Raw genomic sequence first — 22,609 nt, 5'->3', positions numbered from 1 at the left:
CATGTTTCTTTGGGACAAAACCTGCAGGATTTGGGGACGAAGCACAAACTCGGGTGGCAGAGGGGGAGCACAGCTCCTGAGGAGACCCTGATGCTTGTTGCGTTGATTTATGTGCTTCAGTTGAGAGAGCAATTTAGAGGAGCAGAGCCTAAATGGGGCGATTTGCAGGACTCCAGCCGGGCTGTGCTGATGCTCCCTCCTGTTCTCCGCAGGGGAGAAAAGCTCCTTCAAAAAGCCTCAGGACTCCCAGTTCCCACCCTCCTCCCTGCAGGGATGTGCTGGGGGGGGTACAGTGAATGTCACCCCGAGGTCACCTGTTTTGTTTCCCCCCCCAAATCCAAGGCTCTCACCCCCTCTTCTGCTTCCCCCCTCCATGCCAATTAAAATTCCGCCCATCCCAGAGTGTCCCTCAGGTTACATTACCCACGGCACAGCTTGGATGTGTTCCTGCACTATTCTCTGTTTTATTTCTGCTGTCTCTGCTTTCCTACCCGCCGTGGCTGTTAGAAAAGGAGCTGCTGGAACCGTGGTCCCGCATGATGCAGGGTGCAGGTGAGGCGCCAAAAGGCACCAACGGAGCTGTTTTGGGGATGATGTTGCTTAAAACTCCCCAAGGATGTTCAATGCAGCCGGGAGACCTGACCTGTCATGGGGCTGTTGAGGGGCACCCAGCGAGGAGTAGGCACGTCGCTGGAGCCCTGCCGTAAAACATTAATGAGGTTAGAGCAGTAGAAACTTCAATAAATCCCATCTGTGTTTGGAAAGCTGCGGAACGATCAGAGAAACTTCCCGTCCCTTGGTAACTAAGGAAGGTATTAAATTACAACTCCTCGGGGACAAACATTTTGCAAGCCAAGAGAGGCAGATAAACCTGCACGCGGGCGGCTTTAAAGAGCTTGCCGAGCCTTGGCATACAGGGAGTTTCTAGAAAGCTGGAAGGTTTCTGACACTCTCGATAGCGAACAGGCAAGTGGCACAGCCGTGAGCCAGGTATTCTGACGTCCATCACCACGCAAGTGAGTTTCAAGGGGGGAGTGCATCCATCAGCAATCCTTTTCTTGGTTTGAGCCTCTTAAAAATTTACGGCTGGCGTCACGGCCCAATTTAGAAATGGCACATCTTCAGCTGCTGCTGGAGAGCTCGCTCCTCCCGTCACCGCCGGTGACCGCCCCGAGACACCCGCGTATCCCGCAGGAATCCACGGGGCGAAACCTCAAACGTCACAGTTGGGAACGGGCTTAGCGTAATTTAACGTGATTTTAAAGAAAATAGACCCCATCAGACAAACATTTTATTCTTCAAGGCTGCAGCTTTCTCTGCTCGGGGTAACAAGATCTCTGTTCTAGACTTCTGTCAAGTGTTCAAACTGCGTGAGGTTTTGATTAAAGAAGAGGTTGCAGAGGGACCTGGGCTGACAACGCCTGGCTCCTGATGGATGTGTATCTCTTGGTTCATTTATTTTTAATTTCCCATCCTTTTCTCCTTCTTTGGAGACTAGAGGAATCTGCCAAGTGGATAAGAGGTGCTTTGCAGGCACTGGCAGCCCGATTTCCCCTCCCTCTGACCACTTCTTGCTAAATTCGGAGGAAGGTGCCTGGCTCAGAACCTCCCCACGCTGCTGGGAAGCTGTTTGGATTTAGACCTTAGTGGGCCAAACTCTCAGAAACCTCCTGGGGCCAGGAGAAAAATGCCTGATGCCGGGGGATTTCAGCAGTTCTGGCCGTCTGTTTTATAGACGGGAAGGACTGAGCAGTGTGTTGATGGCAGTGGGTTAGCTCCTGGCTGGGGAAAGAAAATTGCAGGGTATGAAATGCTGTGCGAGGGCTGGGGCTGGAACGGATTCAGAGCCTCACGGGGAGCACACCTCGATTAGCTGAACTTTACAGGGTTGGGAGGTGAATGAGTCCAAGCAGGTGATTTAATGGTCTTTTCTGGCCTTCGAATTCTGCAAAATTGCAAGAGTTTCGTGAACTCCCCCGCAAACCTCCGCCCGCCTGCAGCCGCGGTTGAGAGCAGAACAGCCCTCGACCGTCTTCTGGAAAGTGCTTTTAGATCCCGTCGTAGAAGCCACGGCACAGCGACGATGATTATCTGCTTATAACAGATGCTAGATCAATAGCAGGGCTTCAAGCTATGCTGCAAGCCAATTGACTGCAGAAAGCGTTTCTTTATTGGGGTAAAGCTGGGCTTCCAACAAGGCTTGGATTCGCTCTTACATCTCCGGTCTTAAAATGTCACCACCAGCTCTGATGCCTTTCATCCTTTGTGCAGGGAGAGAACGCACATTATTCATAATTGGACTCTCTACCAGGCAGAAATAGCCGTTTTCATTTCCTACAATGGCTGAGAAAGAGCGAGGATTTGCTTTTTTTTCTTTTCTCCCCGCTCCCCCAAGCAGCATTTAGTGGCAATTTTATTCCGAATGACTTGGTAACGCTCTCCACCCGGGCGGCAAGGGCTCTGCAGCGATGCCGTAACGCGCGCGGCGAGCAGACGGTATCGATTCTCCAGCCGTCTCGTAACGGAGCGAGTCCTGGCCGGGTGTGTAACACTGTGCCTGTTTACCTCCTAAATTTAGCTTTTCCAGCGTGTCGGCACCGCTGTGAGCCACATAACAGGCACCAGAACTGGGTCACATCCTCCGGCCTGCAGTGGCACAATTAGGAGCGCTCTCACCTTGAGAGAGAGACACATCCTGCATCACAGCATCGCTCCCCTGCAGCCTCCCAGCCAGGGGTGCTGGAGTTTTCATCGAAACACTCATTAAGAAGCTGTGCAATATCTTTTTTACAGTCTCCTTGCAGGCTGAGCTGCCTGTTGAGCCCAGCCTGGCCAGGAGCTGAGCTGAGATGCTTCATCTGTGTCGAGCCAGGCAGGGTCTCAACCTCTAGGTACCAACTGAGCGCTTTCCGTGCCCATCCCTAGCGTGAATTTGGGATCCAGCCACTGGGCAATCTGCCTGCTCAGTGTTTCTGTAAACTGAGGTCAGAATCCGTCTCTCACCTCACAGTTCCCTACGGATTGTGGCCAAGCTGACCCCAAAAGCAACCTTCCTTTTTTAGCTTCTGCAGAATGCTTCTCTAGAAACCCAGGGTGTTTGTTGTATATACTGGGCTTTTCTTGTTTAGTGTTTTAAAAATAAACTGCGGGCTGCTGGCAGCCCTGCTGGAGTAAGTCAACACACGCACAAAAGATGAAAAAACATATTTAAGGCGTATTTTGCGTATGTTTCCGTACGCAAAAGAGGATTATCTATAAACCCTAGAAGTTGGGAGAGGCCCTTTACTCTCGGTCCCACTCCATCCCTGTCCTGCCCTGCTGCCGCTAAACACTTTCTCCCACTGATGAGGTGCTGCTCAAAGCAGCATCTATGAAATGGCAATTCTGTGACCTCCTGCATCCTGTGAGACAGGGTAAAAATGGCAGCTGGAGGCAAAAAATAGAGTAGTTGGATGTACCGAGACCAGGAGGCGTGGAAGATGGTGGGTCCTCTTGAGTGGCCCTGGGTTTTGACAGTTGCTGGAGCCCTGAGCAGGGAAGCCCATCGTGTTCCCCGGGACCTCGTGTGTCCGGGGTGGGACGGGGCTCCCGGGCTCTGTGCTTGTTGCCATCACAGACCCGAGCCGGGTGTTTTCCATCTGTCGTTCCACGGAGCATTTAGCAGAAGCCTGCCCAGTTCCCAGAAGGATGTCATCTCCCAAAATAGGCGGCTTTGACGAAGAAATGCAGAGACACACAGTCTGCTGAGTATGCTTGGGAGGTCACGGTGCAGTTGCGTCTCCTGCGTGCCTGGAGGTGCGTGGTGGGGAGCGCTGGGGTTGGGGTTTCATGGTGGGGGTGCTGGATCTAGTTTGCAGCAAGCTGGTCGCACACGTGGTCGGCACCCCAAAGAAAATACAGTCATAGAATCATCAAATAGTTTGTGTTGGAGAGACCTTCCCAGCTCCACCAGTGCCCCCCCTGCCATGAGCAGGGACATCTTCACCAGCTCAGGTTGCTCAGAGCCCCATCCAGCCTGGCCTGGGATGTCTCCAGGGATGGGGCATCCACCACCTCTCTGGGCAACCTGGGACAGTGTTTTACCACTCTATTTGTAAACAATAATTCCTCATTTTCTCTGTTTTCTCCCCCTTGATGATCTCTGAGGGGACACATCTCCAGCTGCGCACGCGGCAGTATGGAATAGGTAGTTAAGCAGACCAGTAAATTGGTAAGGCAAGCCCTCCTTCTTATTCCCCATATATTGTGTCCCCAAGGACATGACACAGTAGCTGTCAATGGCACTTGGCAGGAGCATCTCCCATCTCTTGAGTGTGACACCAGATAGTTCAGCAGCCCCATCACAGCAGCATATGCTGGGCAACGGTTCCTGCCAAATATCAGGAGCCTCATGTCATTAAAGCAAACAAGTATCTGCACTCTCCCGGCACTGCCCGTGTCAGCTCTCTTATATCCAACCCTCTTCCTAAGGCATCCTTATGAAGTTTTGAAGCCCCTGTACCCCAGTCTGGGGAGAAATAGTTGATTTTTGGAAGCTAGTGGGGAGAAATAGTTGATTTTGGAAGCTGGTGCTGATGTGTTACATCAGGACTGCGGAGTGGGGTGAAACAGCCCTTCCCTGCGAGCTGCTGCCTGATTTTCTGAACCTCTGTGCTTACTCACATGCAGAGGGGCAACTGTCTTACAAAATTATGAATGTGCCTGCCAGAAAAGCTGGAAGCCCCAGGCTTGTGCACCTGCGTGGGGCTTCATCAAACTCCTCCGATCTCCCAGCAATTGTTGGGGTCAGGGAGAGAAAGGCTGGTGGGAGCTCTCGATTTTCCCAGGTGTCCTTGCAATCATGAACCTCCTTGGTGCATTACCTAGTTATCTGGATTTGGCAATATCTTGCTTGGCTTTTTTTTCCATGCAAACCCTCTTTTGTTCCCTGTCTTTACTCCTCCAGCCCAGGGATGATGCAGCCATGGGCTTGTTCTGCAGGTTGGGACGTGCGAACTGCTGCTTTGTCTGGCTGAAGGGTTTTCACTCGCTGTCTGTGTAGGCACATTCATTTTTTGTGTGATCCTTTTTTTTTTTTGCGCTTTTTGGGAAGAAAAAGCAGGCTGCGAGGAGCTCGCACCCCTGAAGTGGGTGAAACGGAGATGGGTTTTAGCAATTTTCTCTGCCTTTGGCTGTTGCGGGGAAGCCTGACCGTCAGGGCTCACAGAACGCCTTCCTCGCCTCCTTTGTGCGGTGGGAGGTTTGCTCATTATCCGGTTTGTGCTTCACTTATAAAAGAAGCTGTAATTGTAGCAGCTCCTCGCCATAAAAGCACAAAGACGTTTTCAGGGAAGGAAAATGTACATGCAGCTTTTCTGATCCTTTACAGTACTCCTTCTGCTGACTTTTCTCACCTCCTGCCCTTTTTCCAGCACCAGCTCTGTGCTGGCCTGGTGCTCAGCGTGACCATCTTGGGCTCGAGCCTCTTCTTTGCTTTAGAAGTGCCTCTTTTAGAATGAAAAAGTTGGGCAACCTCTTTGTCAGTCTTCTTGGGTGAAGAGGGACTCCAAATCCCCCCATATAGTCAGATGTTCCTATTCCTGCCTCTTCCCCCAGAGCTGCGTTTTCTGCCACGAGTCCGACAGCACATGCTCAATCTACAAAATTCCCAGGGAGGATTTTGAACTGGAAAAAAACACCCCATCCATCCATCTGTGACTACAGTGTATACCTTGGGGTACGCATGGCAGTTCCTATTAAAAACTAAATGACCTCAGATGAGATACAGTATTTTTAACTACTAAGCATTCCTATTAAATACCCTTTCCTGTTTTATTTTTGCCAGGACGTTGTTTTAATGACTGCAGAGTTACTCATTTGGTTCCCAAGGCTGGAGAGCAGCAGTGAGTTAGTTTCATTTCAAGACTTTGTCGTGCAATCGTTTTCCATAGATTGATGTACTTGGAAGCCAAAGCGAGTGCGTTGCCCAGCAGAGGAATGTTACTTGGTGCCGATGTGTGGTCATCCTTAGCTGGAAGGACTTGCCCAGCCTCCTCCATCCTCCTCTGTGCAGGGCTTCGGTACAAATGGATGGAGCAAAAGGCTGTAAGAAGGTTTGAGCACTCATGCAGAGCTCATTTGTTCATCTCAGCTTTGGCCTTTGAGGCTGCAAAAGTGACAAGAAGCTCCCCTGGGGTGCACATCCCTGGGTCTGGGGATGGTTGGTTGTTCGCTTGGCTTTTGGGTTGTATTTCTTGCATTGAACAAATCCCATGGGGCACGTGGTCACACCCATCAACACCCACAGGACCCCCAGCAATAACACCAGCGAGCCCAGAGGGTGTGATGGGTCCATTTAACCCTTCAGACTGTTCTTACTCGTTGTGCCGCGCGCTTTGAACATCTCATCCCCGAGGAGAGGGGAACACGGCGCCCGGCTGCCCGCGTTACATAAAGATCAGATTGTCCCTCTCTATTGTTGGGATGACAGCAGCATCGCAAACATGCGTGTCCTCGGCGCCGTGGGAAATGTTCCCAGGGGAAGCTTAACACGCGGCGTGGAACACGATACGTTGAGCAGCGAGGGGACGGGAGGCCCTTCAGCCGAAATCAGTGCTCTGCCGAGCGTGGCCGGTGCAACCAGTACCTCTGTTCCAACGAACTCTCACTCCTCTGCGAAAGGGTATTAGATTTCTCTTGCATTTTGTGCTCCACGAGGTGTATTTATTCTTTCTTCTCCCTTCTCCGTCCCCCCTCCCATCACAGCCCCTGGGAGAGCGATGAGTACATGCTGTCCAGAGGACGGGTGTGTCGGGAGTCCTTATTAGCAGACTTAGTCCAGAGAATTAAACCCTAATTTCACAAAAGGGCAGCAAAAGAGCGGCTGTGGCTCTGGGAGAAACCGAGCCGGCTTTGTGCGTTGTTTGCAAATCGCACAAGAAGTCCCAGTCTGAGGCTGCTGGGCTTGGTCATTAGGGTATTATGACCAAAAGAATAACTGTTGCGTGTCTTTACTATTTAAAACAAAAATTACATAGTGCACAAAGAAACCAGCTATGTCTCCTCTACCATGTTGTCACTTGTGCTTCCGCTTGTTTTGTTTTCAGTTTTAGGCAGGGCTGTAAAATGTTCCTAATCATCTCCCACTTCACCTTTTGACGAGCCTGCTGCAAAATGTGCCTTTGCGGCACCTGTCATTTTTTTCTCCCTGAATTAATTCTTGTGTGTAATTGCGACTTGCCGCAGGACGCTGTCTTGCTCTATTAAAAAGGGAGATGCTAATGAAGAACATTGGGTACCATATTACGGGAGAGCAAGGCTCGACTCGCTGGGACGCGTACTTGCCGTACTGTTATTGCCAGCCCGGGCAGAAATGGTGTTTCTGTCTCTCGTCAGTCACTGGCTAATGATTGTAATTTTTACTTGCTGAGAAACTCTGGATATAATGGACTTCATTAACGGATACATGAGAAGCTACCAGACCTGCATTAGGGGGAGAGAGGAAGAAAACAACCCCTGCGTGGAGGCAATTTTATTATTTATTTGTCGCAATAAGAGTGATCCAGAATTAGTGTCGGATTCGGCTGTGTGGCTAATGAGCTGGGCTGAGCTGGAATCCTAGCAAACCTATTAACGAGTGCAAACTGCAACGATGATGCCCGGCTCTGAAAACCCTCACATCGAATGCCAGATCCCAGGCAGTGCTGGGCTGGCTTGGCTGCTTGCTCTGTGGTTGTGTATCGATGTGTTTGCGTCTCGAGAGGCTTCTGATCATCCCCGGCCTTTCCCCATCCCCTTCTCTCCTGCCAGTTCCTTCTTACTCTTGTATGTTGGGTGAGCCAGAGCTTCTGATTTAATCTTTAAGACAACAGAGCCAAAGTGTTTCCACTCCCATGGGCCGCGTCTGCTTGAAGAATTGCCTGACTCGAAATACTGCAGCATCCAGCCACAGGTTTCGGTTGCAGGCAGCGGCACGTCTGCGGGTCCAGCTGCTTGGGGACATGGTGACAGAGCTGGGTGCTCACACTGGTACCCGAACGTGTATTTGCAACTAAATACAGCTCGTATGGAAGAGCGAAAAGGCACTTGAATTATCTGGCATTGCTGATACAGCTTTGTATGGTCTCTGTAATGAATCAGAGGCTGCACAAAATGTCAGAGTCATTAGGTGACCTCAATCTCCTTTTACCTGGAGCCAGTGAAGACTTGTTGCAGCTCAGTAAGAGGATATTTCTTACCTAGGATGCACTTGCTGAAAACTGTCCATTTTTATTCCAGCCAGAATAACTGTTTTTTAATCAAGCTGACCTTATTTGCAGTGCCGATAGCGATTCGAACCAGAGGTTTGCAGTAATGGGTGGAAAGCTTTGGGGAGCAGGGTAGATTGTTTGTGACAAAGGTAGGAAGCTTTATCCCCACATTTAAAACCAAACCCAAGGTTTTGAAGCCCGCAGCAAATTCAGAGGGACTTGACCTCGGCACCGTGGACCCACTGGGATCCAGGGCCTGATTTGGAAACAACACAATGGAGCAGAGGCGTGAAAATAGGAGGGTAGTCTTAAAAAAAAGTGAAAGAGGTGTTTGTCTTGTAACGTGGCATTTGTACTGAGCGCTTGCTGACAGTGCGGTGCAGCAAAGAGTTTGTCTTTCTAAATCAATGCCAGTTCAAACACCGTCAGTGCTATTGTTGGATCGCTTTGTTTGAAAATGGGGCTTTTGGGTAGACGGCCTGTTTCGGTGAAGCGTCCGTGTGTATAACACTTCAGACACTTTCCCCGGCTTTGCTTTTTTTAGTCTCGCATGAGTGTGAGCAACAGGAAAGCAAAAGCAAGCAAACAGAGGATGTGAGATGGGCAGAATAGTCTCAGCCCTCGAGAGGCCGACACACACCTTTGCTTCTGCTTGGTTTGGGAAGGTGTCATGGGCTGCCCCAGCAAAATCAGACCTGTTTCGCTCAGAGAAAACGCTCCAAGCTTCAAAAAAACCAAAAGTATGATATTACGTAGTTTGTGGTTTTCTGGATGGGAACTGTGTGCAATGGGAAGCTGAGTGCAGGCCAAGTCATTTGGGCATGGAAGATGAGGAACAAATCCTGCAAAACACCGGGCAAAATGCCTCCTCGTCCTGCGCACGAGATGCTCATCCAGCAGCGCTTGACTTCTCCCTGCGCTCCAGCAGAGCCCCAAGTACTGGTGCAGGGGCAGCCTCTGCCTTCCCCTGGTTTCAGGAGATTGTTTTATGAGGTCGTGTTATGGGTTAGAGGAGCTGGGTGGGTCCCGGCTGCTCCCGGTGTCCCTCCCCGTGCTTGGCCATCCCCACCACGTCCCAGACTGGGACTGGAAAGGTCCTTCCCCATCCCGTGCTGCGCTCTGGAGAAATCATTATTTTCACAAATACTTTTTCCATGGGTTTTGTTGGCCGGGAGGGTCCGTTAGGGCTGCGCAGGCTGGAGCGTGTTGCCCTTCGCCTGCTCAGTGTTGGGGAGCTGCTCATAAGGGCTTCGTGTACCCACTCAAAATTAATAAACACAGCTCCTTCTGGGTTACTCGAAATCACCTGCCTTCAGCTTCCAGCTCTATAGACATATATCATGAGCTCCTTGCCTTGAGGAGAAACTGTTCAGAGTTTGTGTTGGAAATTGCTAGCAAATACAGCCCGTATTCCATGTCATTTTTGTTTTTATTGAAGAGGAGAGATGTGGCTCATGGAACATGGACAGACCCGGCCTGCCTTGGCGTATGTTAAGCAGGGGCTTGTTTTCATTGCAGCCAGCTAATGAGATGGTACTTTGACGAATCACATAAACACTATTAGAGAAATGAGATTTATTATCTAGGTGTTTATCATGAGTGGATTCAAGGTAAAGACTCATGTGGAGGTAATCTCAAGGGATGGCTTTGAGGTAAAGCGTACCTGGTCCTTACGAAACCCTTATCTGTTTGCCTGCCGGCTTGTTTTGTTTCTCCAACTCAAGGCTGTTAGCTGGGGTGACCTGTGCCATTTCAGTCCAATTACTTTCACTGGGGATGGGTACTGGAGAGTTATTTTTTAGGCTAAACTCATGGTGGAGGCAAACTGGGTTTCTGCAACAGGCATCTTTCCACTTCTTCACAAGTGGAGTCACTTCTCTCTGTATTGGAGTGCTCAGGCTGGACCCTGTTGACCCCTTGACGGCGGCGTTTGTCGGGAAGGGAGTCACCACAAGAGGCTCTCAGGTTTGCATTGCATCCTCTTGATTCTCTCGTTTGGGCGATGGGCATTGCGGGCAGCAAGGCTTTGTCATGCCGGCTCATCGCAGCGCTGCGTCTCCACAACCAGCCGCTTGGTTTTGGAGAGCAGCCCGCCCTGCTTTCCGCTTGTAGATCTCTTCTTCAGTCCCTTGGATGTTCTCATTTTTTTGCATCCCTTGGTGCTTTCCAAGCCTCGAGTTCCACTGCAAGAGCCTGCAAACGTGTGGTTTCTCCCTCCGTGAAACTCTCTGTTGCCTGGGTGAACATCCCCATCATTCCAGCTGGCTGTTCCACACCGCGGTGTCGTTGCGTAGCCAGTCCACACACCGAAACCCCGCTGCTGTTTCTTTTGGCTGGAATAAACAACACCCTCCTCCCATCCAGAGCCCGTGAAAAGCAATGGAAAAGTCTTCCTTGAGTCAAATTGACGCCTTCCTTTCCAAACTACAAGGCTTTGGCAGACACGGATGAGCTGAGCCGCCCCCCTTGGCTGCAGCTTGCTGACAGCTGTTATTGCCATCGTACTGGTGGGGAAGTGGGAAAGGGGGAGAAACTAACTGGTGTAGGCTGCTAGGGAGACATTTAGAGGCTGAGCTGGCCGTCCCCATCTCTTGGAACATGTGGCAGGTCTCCAGTTATCAGGTCGGGGTCGCTGCCCTGCTCCGGACTCACACACATAGCCACAGGTTGTCACTCGTTGTCCCCAGCCTGTTGTTCAGCCACAATCCCTCTCTGGGTGCATCTTTTCTTGGTGCATTAACATAAAAAGGACCTTTACAAGCTGTGTGGGCAAAGTCTCTGGCCTGCATTGCCCTGCAGCTCACATGACACCGTTCAGACGGTGCCTGTCTCTTCTAATATTGCTCCAGTGTTTAATTGCATGAACTGGAAGCTTCTGCGCCAGTACTTAATGGGGGAACTTCTCAGGGCTTTAATCATTTGCTAAAAAGCTTTCGGGCTCCATTACCGTCTCATGGCTCTCTGTAATTGAGTGCCGGCGAGTTGAGAAGCCTTCAGAGAAATAACATGTTCTCTAGATCAGGTGGTCCAGGGCCGCCGTGGCTTTTCCCATAGAATCACAGAATAGTTTGGGTTGGAAGGGACCTCAAACCTCATCCAGTCCAACCCCCTGCTATGAGCAGGGACATCTTCACGCAGGTCAGGTTGCTCAGAGCCCGTGCCTGCTTTAGCTGTGCCAGGAGGGACAGGGGTCCCCGAGCAGTGCTGCGGTGGGACGGGGTGGCTGCAGTGGCAGGTCTGGTGGGATGAGGACCTGGGAAAGACCGGGCTCGGATGAATGGAGGGCTAAGCGATGCTCCCGCCCTGCCAGAGGGACAGCAAGAAGATCTCTCTGGCAACCAGAGATGGGACCTGAGGGAACTGCAGGAAGATGTGCCAGGGGAGGTTTAGGATGGACATTATGAAAAGGTTCTTCACCCAGAGAGTGCTGGACACTGGAACAGGCTCCACAGGGAGGTGTCGCGGCCCCAAGCCTGACAGTGTTCAAGATGACACTGGACAACATCCTCAGACACACGGTGTGAACTGTGGGGTTGTCCTGTGCAGGGACAGGAGCTGGACTTGGTCACCTTTGTGGGTCCCTTCCAACTCCCGACATTCTATGATTCTAAGTGATGGCATGTGGGGTTAATGCCCCTGGATGATCAGCCAGCCCCAGTGGTGGCAGCTGAGAACTGGTGGCTCGTAGCGTATGAGAGATGGAGGATGCAGAAGGGACTGGTCTCCTGGAGGCCAGAAGAGGGAAGGCATCCCATCACAGCAGGTAGACATGTACCGACCAACCATGGGCATCACAGCGGGTTTGAGGGGGTCACCGCTGCCTGTCTGCCCAGCCCCAGCCATGGGCTAAACCTTGCAGGTTTAAGGCACCTTCCAGGGTCACACATTCACCTGGGGCTGGGCCGGTGCTCACCAGCATCACGGGGACAGCAGCTCTGACACGGGGACGGCAGCTCTGGCATGGTGACAGCAATTCTGGCATGGGGACTGTGGTTCTGCCGACTGGCGCTTCCTATCGCCGCGGCTGCTGCACGGGGAACGTGACTGCGGGGAGGTGACGGCTAATTGCTGCAGCGAGTCAAGGACTGTTTAAGCAGCTAATTAATTCCTCCTAATCAGCCCTTGATCTGTTGAAAACTGCATGGCATTATCTCCTCTGCTGCAACACCTTGATAATTCCTGTCTGAATGGCCTTCACGGAGAACATATTTAAATAAACTCAATAGAGATTTCAGACAGATAGCAACTATAATTACCAGCTTGTACAAATTAAACCGTGGTTTGTTCTGTTCTTTTTCTCCTGCCTTTGCTGCCCAGAGCTCCTGCTAATCATGTTCTCGCTGCCAGTGGCACGCCAGTCCCCGGGGCGTTTTCTGCACATGCCTTCGGAACGCCGGTGCTGGTACGGGTGCTCAGCGGGATGGTGTTTGGGATGAGGCTGCACACGGCAGCCTCCGCTGGTGCCAGGAGCTCAGTGCCGTGCCGGCGAGCTGCCGGAGCTGCCCCGCACACGCCTCAGGGCTGCCATGCACGAGCCTCCCCAGGACCAGCCCTGCTCAGTTTCCCTTTTCTGTCTGGATCTGGACCTGCTGTATCGATGGGTTGAGGCCAATTGTATGAGGTTCAACATGACCAAATGCCGGGTCCTGCACTTGGGTCACAACAACCCCATGAACGCTATAGGCTGGGGAAGAGCGGCTGGAAAGCTGCTGGTGGAAAAGGACCTGGGGGTGTTGGTGGCAGCAGCTGAACGTGAGCCAGTGTGTGCCCAGGTGGCCAGAAAGGCCAACAGCATCCCGGCTAGTACCAGCACTGGTGTGGCCTGCAGGACCAGTGGCCATCCCCCTGTCCTGCACACGGGTAGGGCCAAACCTCACATCCTGGAGTCAGTTTTGGGCCCCTCACAACAAGAAAGCCCTTGAGGTGCTGGAGCAAACTGAGAAAAGGGAACGGAGCTGGTGAGGGGCTGGAGCACAAGTGTGATGGAGCGGCTGAGGGACCTGGGGGGTTCAGCTGGAGAACAGGAGCTGAGGGGAGACCTTCTGATCTCTGAACTGCCTGAAAGGAGCTTGGAGCCAGGGGGGTCGGGCTCTGCTCCCCAGGAACAAGCGCCAGGAGCAGAGGAAACGGCCTCAAGTTGCGCCAGGGAGGTTGAGGTTGGATCTGGGGAACAATTTCTTCCCCAAAGGGCTGTGGGGCATTGGAACAGGCTGCCCAGGGCAGTGCTGGAGTCACCATCCCTGGAGGGTTGGACAGATGGAGATGAGGTTCTCAGGGACATGGGGCAGTGCCAGGGGTGGGGTAACGGTTGGACTTGATGATCTTGAGGGTCTTTTCCAACCAAAATGATTCTGTGCTTCTGTTTCTACTGAGGTTTGCAGTCACCCAGAAAAGCAGAGGTTTTTCTTACCTAGAAGCAGCACAAGCACTCAGACATTTGCCTTGAGCAGCCACAGGAGCCCAGCTTGGCCTCAGGTTCAGCCAGTGCTGCCCTTCCAGTGATAAACTGTCCAGACTAAGGGCTGTGGAGTGCAGGGGCTCAAGCGTGGTTCGTTAGAAGGGATAAGGTCAGGCCATGCTCATTTCCTCCACGGTCACTCAGGGCAGCCAGAAGGGCTGGTTCCCCTGGCATTCGGCAAAGGTCAGCCAGCCCCGGTGGGTGTATTTACATTGGAGCCCGTGCCGCCTTGGCTCCGCTGCCCTGCTCACTCCCGGGAGCATCACAGTCAGAGTTTGGGTGCTTGAGTGTATCTTTTTCCTCCCTGTCTTTTATATAAACATAGCAGCTGCAAGCAAGGCTCTTTTCCAGCGTCCAAGCAGTGACAGAGAGTGGAGAAAGTCGTTACGGTTTAACGAGGGGTTCCAGGGAATCAGAAAGGAAAAATGGATTTTTCATACAGAGGAACAGGTCAGTGCCTCAGGTCCCTGCAGGTGAAATAAGGGGAACATGAGGTTTTCTGCCCGTTCATCAGGTTGTGAGCTGGCCAGGACACGTCTCCTGCAATGGGAGATGCACACGTGGAGCCACTTAAGTCCAGATTTGGGGTTTCTCCTGCCCCAGCGCCGCAGAAGAACGCACCCCCAGGGCTGGCCTGGGAGAGCACAGACTGGAGGAGACACACTAAAAATTTGCTCAGATTGCTGTAGTCTTAAGCCTTTGTGGTTTTAATCTGGACTGAACTGTCCGTGCATCCCGGGCTCACCCTGCGCATGCACATCCTCTCAGGACCAGGGTGGAGATGTGCCCTGAGGAGCTCATCATCCTTTCTCGGGGCTTTTAGTGAAATTTCTGAGGTTTAGGTCTCCTGGTGTGTCGCTTCTTAGACCTCACATGGTGGAGCAAAATCCTTCATGCTGGCAAAGACTGCGAGACAGGTATGGGGAACGCAGCGTATCATATTCCCTGTCATCTTTTCTCCAGCGCGAACTTGGGCATGAACATTTTAATGCCAACAGCTTGGCCAGGGAAAGAGCATCCCCAGAAGCATCTCCCCGAGCGGGCAATGGATTTGGGATTTCCCAGGATGCTCCCTGGAGAAGCCACTGCTCCCCTCGGCCCTCCCGTGCCTCAGTTTCCCTTTCATTGAAGGCAGCTGCTAATCCATCTCATGCTGCAAGGTTAAATTCACTTGTGCTCGCACCATCTTTTTCAGGTACTATGGTGATGGGGCGATGCAAGGACGTAGACTGATTAGCATCGAGATGCAAAACGTCCCTCAGACTTGAGTGTTGGGGTGTCTGGTTTCGCTCCCCATCTCTGGAGAGAGCCAGATATAGAAATGGAGTCATGCAAAACGGCACAAAGTCTCTATTTCAGAGCTGGGCTGGAGCAGATTAAAATGTAGCGTGTTCAAAAGCCAGCTTCCCTGGATGGCAGGCAAAAAGAATCCATTTCCTTGAAACAAATACTAAATATTAATGAGAGGCGATGGCCTGCCATGCAGACAGAGCTATAAAGAGCATTTCCCGTTGATCAGCTGCGGAGGCAGGTTGGTGAGACGAAATTGCTTTTTGAATGGATATTTGTGGCCCCTCTCGAGGTGGCTCGGGAAGCTTTGCCTGCCCCCAAAAAAGCAGAGAAAACTCAGAGCGTTTCCATTTTTCTTCAGGGCAGCCACTGGAGATGCATGCCGGTGCTTTCATTGTTGTTTATGCGCTTGCCCGAGCGGCTGGGGAGACGGTTTGTTTCTATTAAGTAGAAATCAACCCCAAATTCACGTTGAGGAGGCGGCGATTTTCCTGGAACATCAGCCGGCTGTGCCTGCCCCCGGTGAGCGCCAAAACGGACTGCCAAAGGCAGAACATGGGACCCAAGAGCCCTCCCTGGCTTCGCAGCCACATCCGCTCCTTGATTTAGTTCAATAACAAGCACTGCGGGGAAACATTAAAAAAAAATAACTTACAGCCCTCACCAATTATCCTAAAGTGAAAGCAGAGGGCTGGGAGCTTTGGAAAAGGAGCCTTGATATTTTTTCTATTGCTTTGACCTTTGGGTAAGTCAGGAGATTTTGTATTAACTCTATTTCCAAACTCGGAGGTTAGAAGAGAAATGAAAATGCTCCTTTCTCTCCCTATCAGGGACGCACAGCTGGGGCGTGGGGCTTCTTCCCCCCACGATGTGTTCACCTGTGGGCAGCACAATGCTGGGCTGTACTGGGGGAGCAAACAGCAAACTGGGAAGAGCCGGAGCCGTGCCCTGATGGCCACCAGTCTCAGCCCTGCCGTGTCCTGCGCTCGGCCGTGGAGGATGCTGGAAGCACTTTGCATCTGTCACGCAGGAGATAATAACACGTCGGCTCATGATTTTATAAAACCATTAAGCCAGCTGCGTAGCCATGGGTTGAGCGAGAGCTAATTTTAGCCAGAAATGACTAAAATTAGAACCGAGCCAGAACTAATTAGTCGTTCAAGGAATAGAACCAGAACCGGAACAAATTAATTGTTGCTGAAATGTCACCGTGGGGCCTGGCGGCTGCCGTCGCTTCCAGCCCCACGCGGGATCCCGCTCCGCTCTGCTCGTGACGGCTCCTCGGAACGGAGCCCGCGGGCCCATCGGGGGGCTGGGGCAGATAAATAAAAGTTGGCGTCTCGATCCCAGCGGCGACGTGGAGCAGCGTGAGCTGGGCTGTGCTGGGAGCGATCCCAATGCAGCCGATGCAGCTGCCGCCCCGAAGGGCTCAGGAACGCGTCCCCCTCGCTCCATGGCTGCCCAGATGTGCTTTTCTAAAGGCAAAGGGAATTAGGAGGGGAATTATGAGGCCACCTCGGTGGCTCTTAGCAGCATACGGGTTCTCTCATCCCAGCAGCTTCAGCTCCGCCACCGGCTGCGATGCTTTGTGGAGCTCTCAGAGCTGCCATCCATGCAGATGCCGCCAGAATAATTTCCAGGGAATTGGGAAGCTGGTGCAGGTAAATGGCACGTGGCGGCATTTTTCCCCTCTGTGACTCAGTCACCTGTATGGTCACTTCTTTTTGCTTTCCAAAGGTGGTAACTCACCCTCTATTTCTTTTTCCACTCTCTCAGCACTCGAACAGCAGCTCCCATTTTAGCAGCAGCATGACGCACGGTGTTTTAAATTCAATTTAGTATACAAACTATTTATACCAGCCAGAAAAAAGGCAGTGAAGCAGTTCTTTCTGTCATGAGTGGATTTGTAATTTCAGAGCAATCATTGCATAACTAATTGAATCAGCTCTCAGCATGTGAAATCAGCGCCCTGCTTATTGGAGGTCGTCATCGTTCTCCCCTCCCGAAGCCAGCGGTCCCCTCTACCAGCAGCACTTTGTGCTTCTGCATCAACCTGGCAAGAAAGTGGGACCCGCAAAGCTGCTTTTCTCTGCTCAGATAGAGCCAATCATTTACTAAATACGCTGATAGCAAACGAATAGCTGGGCTGCAGGTGCCCCCCTAAAAAGCTGCCCAGGCTCCATGCGAGGGAGTGAAGTGCGTTTGAAGCTAATGAAGTGGCAGCCGTGTCTGAGACACAAATTGATGCTGAGATGTTCTGTTGACTCCCACCTCCCACTTTATTGCCTGGTTGTGCTCTGCTTGGCTTGAATTGAGGGGCTGGTCCAAACGCCAGGCCTGAGAGTGAAGCCTAAAAGAGGCAATGAAAACAGCGACAGCTTTCTGAGGGGTATGGGAGAGGCAGGAAACAGAGCAGCTGTAAGGATTTTCATCAGCTTGGGAGCGAGGGTCCTGGATTTGGTGACTTGGGTAGATCCAGCCCAAATTTTGAGAGCAGGTCATGCATGCAGCAGCTTCCTGGGGTGAGAGGGCATCTCCTCAGCTGTGAGGCATTTTGGGCAGGGGCCCATCAGCATCTACTGCTCTGCAGAGTCATAGAACAGTTTGTGTTGAAGGGACCTTCCCAGCTCCCCCAGTGCCACCCCTGCCATGAGCAGGGACATCTTCACCAGCTCAGGTTGCTCAGAGCCCCGTCCAGCCTGGCCTGGGATGTCTCCAGGGATGGTTCATCCACCACCTCTCTGGGAAACCTGAGCTGGTGTTTTACCACCCTCATTGTAAAGAATTTCTTCCTCACAGAGCTTAAACTCGCAGGCAGAGGAAGGTGTGCTGTGCAGGATGCTGATGCCTCCCCAGAGATTCTGATGCCTCCCCAGAGATGCTGCCTGCGTGTGTGAGTCCTGGGCTGGGCTGACGTGCTCTGGGGGTGGCATTGAGACAACCGCGCAGGGATGGGTGAGGATGTAGATGAGCCCTTAATGGCTGTAATTGCTGAGCGCTAACAAAGGCCATCTGCTTCAGCCTGCAAAAGTGGAAGCAGGTCTCTGGGCAGAGCTGGCCAATCTTGTTCTGTGCGAGGAGCTTGCAGACTTTTCTGGATGTGCGCAAGAAGGGTTTGTTCCTGCCAGGTATGATCCCTAAGGCTGGCTGTAGGAGATGGCACAGCTCAGACAATGAGAGCTGAGTGGCCCTGTGGTCCACCCCCTACTCAGGGACCTGTTTTCTTTCCAGGAGAGCAATACTAGGCTTCATGGCAGGGGCTTGTTGGCTTTGGTGACCTGGGGACAGCCTTAGCAATGCTCTCAACCTCGTTGGAGAGATTCTTAGAATCATTTTGGGTATAAAAGACCTTTAAGGTCATTGAGTCCAGCCGTTAACATAACACTATCACTAATCCATGTCCCTAAGAACATCATCTCTGCATCTGTTCAACCCCTCTAGGGATGGTGATTCCACCACTGCCCTGGCCAGCCTATTGTCCAAGCCACAGATTCTGTAAAACTGATGTGTAGGGATTTTTTCTTCCCGTGAGCCAGTGCCTCAGTGCTGCTGGCTGGCCTGGCAAACAAGCCAAGCAAGCAAGAGGCAGCTTTCATCCCCAGGCTTGGTTTAATCCACATCCCATCACTGGCCTCCGCCTGCAGATGCTGTGTGTCCTGGGCTCATGCTCCTGGGGCAGCACATACCCGAGCACACCCAAATACCTGTTTTTTATTCTGTTTTCAGGTAGCCAGATGGGAGCACAAAACGCGAGCGCTCAGCCGGGTCTTTGGCTCTCCACACGCTGCCTGTTACTGCCTGGGTGCCGTTATCCTGATGCTCAACTGCGTGCGGAGCCACTGGTAAGGAGCCGACCGACCCTTCTGCTACATATCGGTGCAAAGAAATGTCCTTACGGGGTGGGGGGATACGGGATATTTGCTCCGGAGTGCTGGATCCAACCCCAGCATATTGCTTTTACATGGCTGGATACCTTCAGCCAGCAGCAGATTTATTCCAGGATTTGTAATAAAGACAAGAGACGTCGCGGCGTGGCCAAAACCATCGGTGTCAACAGCCGCTGAGTGCCGCAGGTTTCTCTGCTCGCTGGGGACAGTTTCCCCGGCCTGTGAGCAGCCGGGGTGACAGGAGGGCAGTTTGCACAGGGTGGATCATACGTAACAGCAGAATTTTTTAATTTTCTCGTAAGAAATCATAAACAAAATTAAACCTGTTTTTAAGAAGCCGCAGTTTCCTGTGCAGAAGAGCAGGATTATCTGTGCACTTTGCAAACAGTCTCTTTAAACTCTTATCTGCGATCTCTTCAAATCCCACCTGTGCCAGCTAATAGTGTGGTATGACTGATGCGCCGAACACCAGGGGAATATGTCCTTTGACGTTCTGAGTGCAGCAGAGAGGTTTACTGCGGAAAGTTTCCTCAATGCTAGCAATTTATCTGCGATCTGGTAGGCTTTATCTTCAATGTTGTTAGGAGAGACAGACTCTCTTACTAAATTCCCAGATGCAATTATGCCAGGGTCAGAGCTAATGGGTTGTTTAGTACTTTGGGTAATTTGCCAGGCGCGGAGATCTCAGGTTGGAATTTGCAACATGTATTTAAGAGCTTTGCCTTCCTGGAAGTGACACCAAGACCTGCCCTTGCCCTTCTGTGTTTGTCCCAGCAGTTTATTGCAGAAACTGGATGAACCTTTGCGATGAATGGGGCCGTAATTGAATGCAGGCGAGGCAGAGGGCATGTGTGTGTTCTGCTGATGTCTTACCAGCGCAGCAGGCTTGGATTTCACTGGGGAATGTCTCAGCAATCTCTTTCACAAATGACATAGTCTCTTGTTGTCTGGGAAGCAATGCAAAGCCTTGTGCCTGCCTTTAATTAAAAATAACGTTTGATGGAGGGACAGTCTCCGTTCCCAGCGGTCCTACTGGCTCCTGGGTCAGCGAGGCTCGCTGGGTCATTGATGGGGAACTGCTTGGAGAGCCAGAGGGACCTCATTTGTCTCAGCCCTACATTGCGGTTGTGCTCTGTGTCAGGAGTTTCAAGTGCTCTGGGGCTTGTTGCGATGGCTCTGCCTGCACAGCCCGTGAGTTGGGCCTTAAAGGAGACAGCAAGGTCAGCCCCGGGGGCTGGAAGAGCCCCATTTGGACCTTGGTTTTGGAGGAGAAGCTCTAGAAGATGGGGCAGCTCAGCCCAGCAGAGTGCGGATGAGACGCCAGCTCACCCCCATGGGCCAAAGGCCGCTTCAGGTGATTGCAATATGAAGTTTATTTTGTCCAGGTGTTTCAACAAGGTTGGCTTATTCCCTTGCCTTTTCTTGTCACTGAGGTTGGCCCGAGTGACAGCTGGCAGGCTTTGGAGGCTGTTCAAGCAGGGCCAGCCCTTAGTGATGGGAGTGACGGGACGGTTTCGGGGTGGTCCGCAGAACAGCAGCTGCCAGAATTGCCCTGTAATGCACCATTCCCAGCTCAGCGAGTCCTCCATAACTGAAGCCCAGAGAAATTGTGATGTTTGGGCAGGACTTATCCTGTCCCTTGCCCTTGTATGAAGATATCAGCCAGGTCCAGCGCAGGGTTTGCCCGGAGAGGGATTCACAGCTCACACAACATGGGTACTGTCACCTCAGTGGCCAGCGATGCCGGGAGGGATGTGTCTCACCTGCTCTTGCTATTTCGCTTCTCCCTTTACGTTATTTTCTGAGTCACTGGTATTCTGAACGCAGATTTTCACTCCTCAGCCCTGCAGAGCCGATGCAGCCGGCAAAGCACAATCTGTGCCTGGCGCTGGGGTGCGCGGTGGCCGGGGTTGGGCTGTGCTGGCTGCTGACACTGAGCAAAAAGGCAGCCCGGGGGGTCCCTCCACCCCCAGCGCTGTAATCCAGCCTTTAAAGCTCCTCTCTTTGTGCTTCGGGGACTTTTAACGTAGGTGTGGGCTGCCAGGGAGCAATTGAGGAGCCCACGGGATGTCTCTTTTTTTTGTTTTTAAAAACCTGCTTCCTTTTTTTTGCAACTGAATCTTTGAAAGGCTCCAAGCTGGGGGTGGAGGAGGGGAGGGCAGAGCCGACAAAACCTTTGCAAGCAGGTTGGCATCGTGGCTGAAAGCCCCGGAGCTGGGCTGTGCGGCTCTTCACCGCCCGCCCTGTGCCCGGCACCGTGATCTCTGGCAGGCTTTGCTCCAAAGGGATCCCTTGGGTGTAAGAAGAGGAGTGTCTTGTGCTCAGTTAAGCAACTAGGTGCTTCCCAGCTCCGAACTTCATTATCAAGCCTCAGCTTGCTTCTGAGAAGCAAACCAGAATGACCTGTGACCGGGGGGCCCCTGCTTAGTCAACTGCACAAGACAAGCGTCCTTAATCGCTTTGGCGCACTGATTATTTTCATTACAGCCCTGTTCTTTCTGCAAGAAGCAGGGAACTTCCATCACCGAGGCTGTTATCTGTGAAAACAATTCCTGAACTTTTGAACTATCCGTACTGCGTCCGCTACCCCTGCAGTTTATGACTGTTATCTGTGTGACACAGGACGTGACAACCTTCGCTGTCCTCGACTTACAGCCAGTGTCGCTCTCATGCTTTACCATGATGTTGATGTTTTTCCCTGCATCAGCTCTACAATTAGCCACTGGGCATCGCCTCCTGCATGGACGGGCTTCTTGCTTGGAGATGATGCTTCCAAGAAAATTAATCCACCCCAGGACAGGATTTTGCACAGGGAAGAGTTTGCTTGTCATTGCCTGGTAGTACCTTTATGCTCAATGCTGTTTGATTTTGTGAGCTTGTACCATGAACGAGCATGGTGTAAATGGAATCGATTCGAGAGCCACGTGGCCTTTTGTGCAGAAGTGACCAAGTTCGATGATAGGAGCCAAGTGCGGTCTGAAGGAACCGAGGTCTCCTCTGAGCCAACAGCACCTCCCGTCCCCTCCGGCACGGCTGCCGGGCATCCGCGTCCCCACCGCAGCTTCCACAGCCCCCAGCTGACCTAAATAACACACACACCGGCACTGGCAGGAAAGCAAAGTCATTATTGGGGAAAGAAGCTGTGAAGATGATGACTGGGCTAACAATAGCTGATGGTATTGGCAAGGCAATTTGAGTGTTGTTGGGGTTGTTTTGTTTTGCTGGGGTTTTTTTTAAACAATGAGATCTTTTGTTGCCGTGTGCTTGCAGCAGCCTGTGTTGCTGGGCACCACTGCATGATTTTACCCCCATTGCCTCCTTGGGCGAGAGGAACAAAACCTCAGGCGTGGGGGACAGACGGACGTCCCGCGTGGCGAGCGCGGCCCCTTGCAGCGGCGGCTGCTGCCTCCCAGATGCCGGCTGCCGGCCCCGCTGCGGCTGCCTCGCTGCCCGCTGGCCCCTGGCCCAGTTCTCCCCAATTGCGTTTGCCAGCCCCAGTTTCCAGACCGATTTTTGGGATCAGGCGGAGGAAGTGCTGCTGGGCTGCTCCCGCGGTGACCCAGTTTGCTGGACACAGTCTTTGCCCTCCTTTGAGGGAAAGGGATTGCAAAATATGCTCAGTGTGGGCAACCAAGAGAGACCCAGAGACCTGAAAACACTCAGCTTCTCTCTCAGTACGGTATTTCCAGGTTTGCTTCATGCTCCATGCGGCCTTTGGGGATGTATTTTGGGCTGTAGGTTTGGTG

General features: G+C 52.1%; 1 protein-coding gene across 1 annotated transcript in view; it reads left to right on the top strand.

Annotated features, from left to right (window-relative positions):
* PEMT (phosphatidylethanolamine N-methyltransferase) overlaps window positions 1–22,609 on the top strand; it is a gene marked incomplete at both ends in the record, with an annotated part of 39,938 nt that overhangs the window by 4,755 nt on the left and 12,574 nt on the right. Inside the window, one exon of the mRNA XM_080353917.1 lies at window positions 18,703–18,818. Coding sequence (XP_080210043.1) covers window positions 18,703–18,818 — 116 coding nt within the window. The remainder of the gene's footprint in view (window positions 1–18,702; window positions 18,819–22,609) is intronic.

Source organism: Nesoenas mayeri (genome assembly GCF_963082525.1).
Source record: "Nesoenas mayeri genome assembly, chromosome: 15".
Classification (NCBI taxonomy): domain Eukaryota; kingdom Metazoa; phylum Chordata; class Aves; order Columbiformes; family Columbidae; genus Nesoenas; species Nesoenas mayeri.
This window is presented reverse-complemented; position numbering and strand designations above follow the sequence as displayed.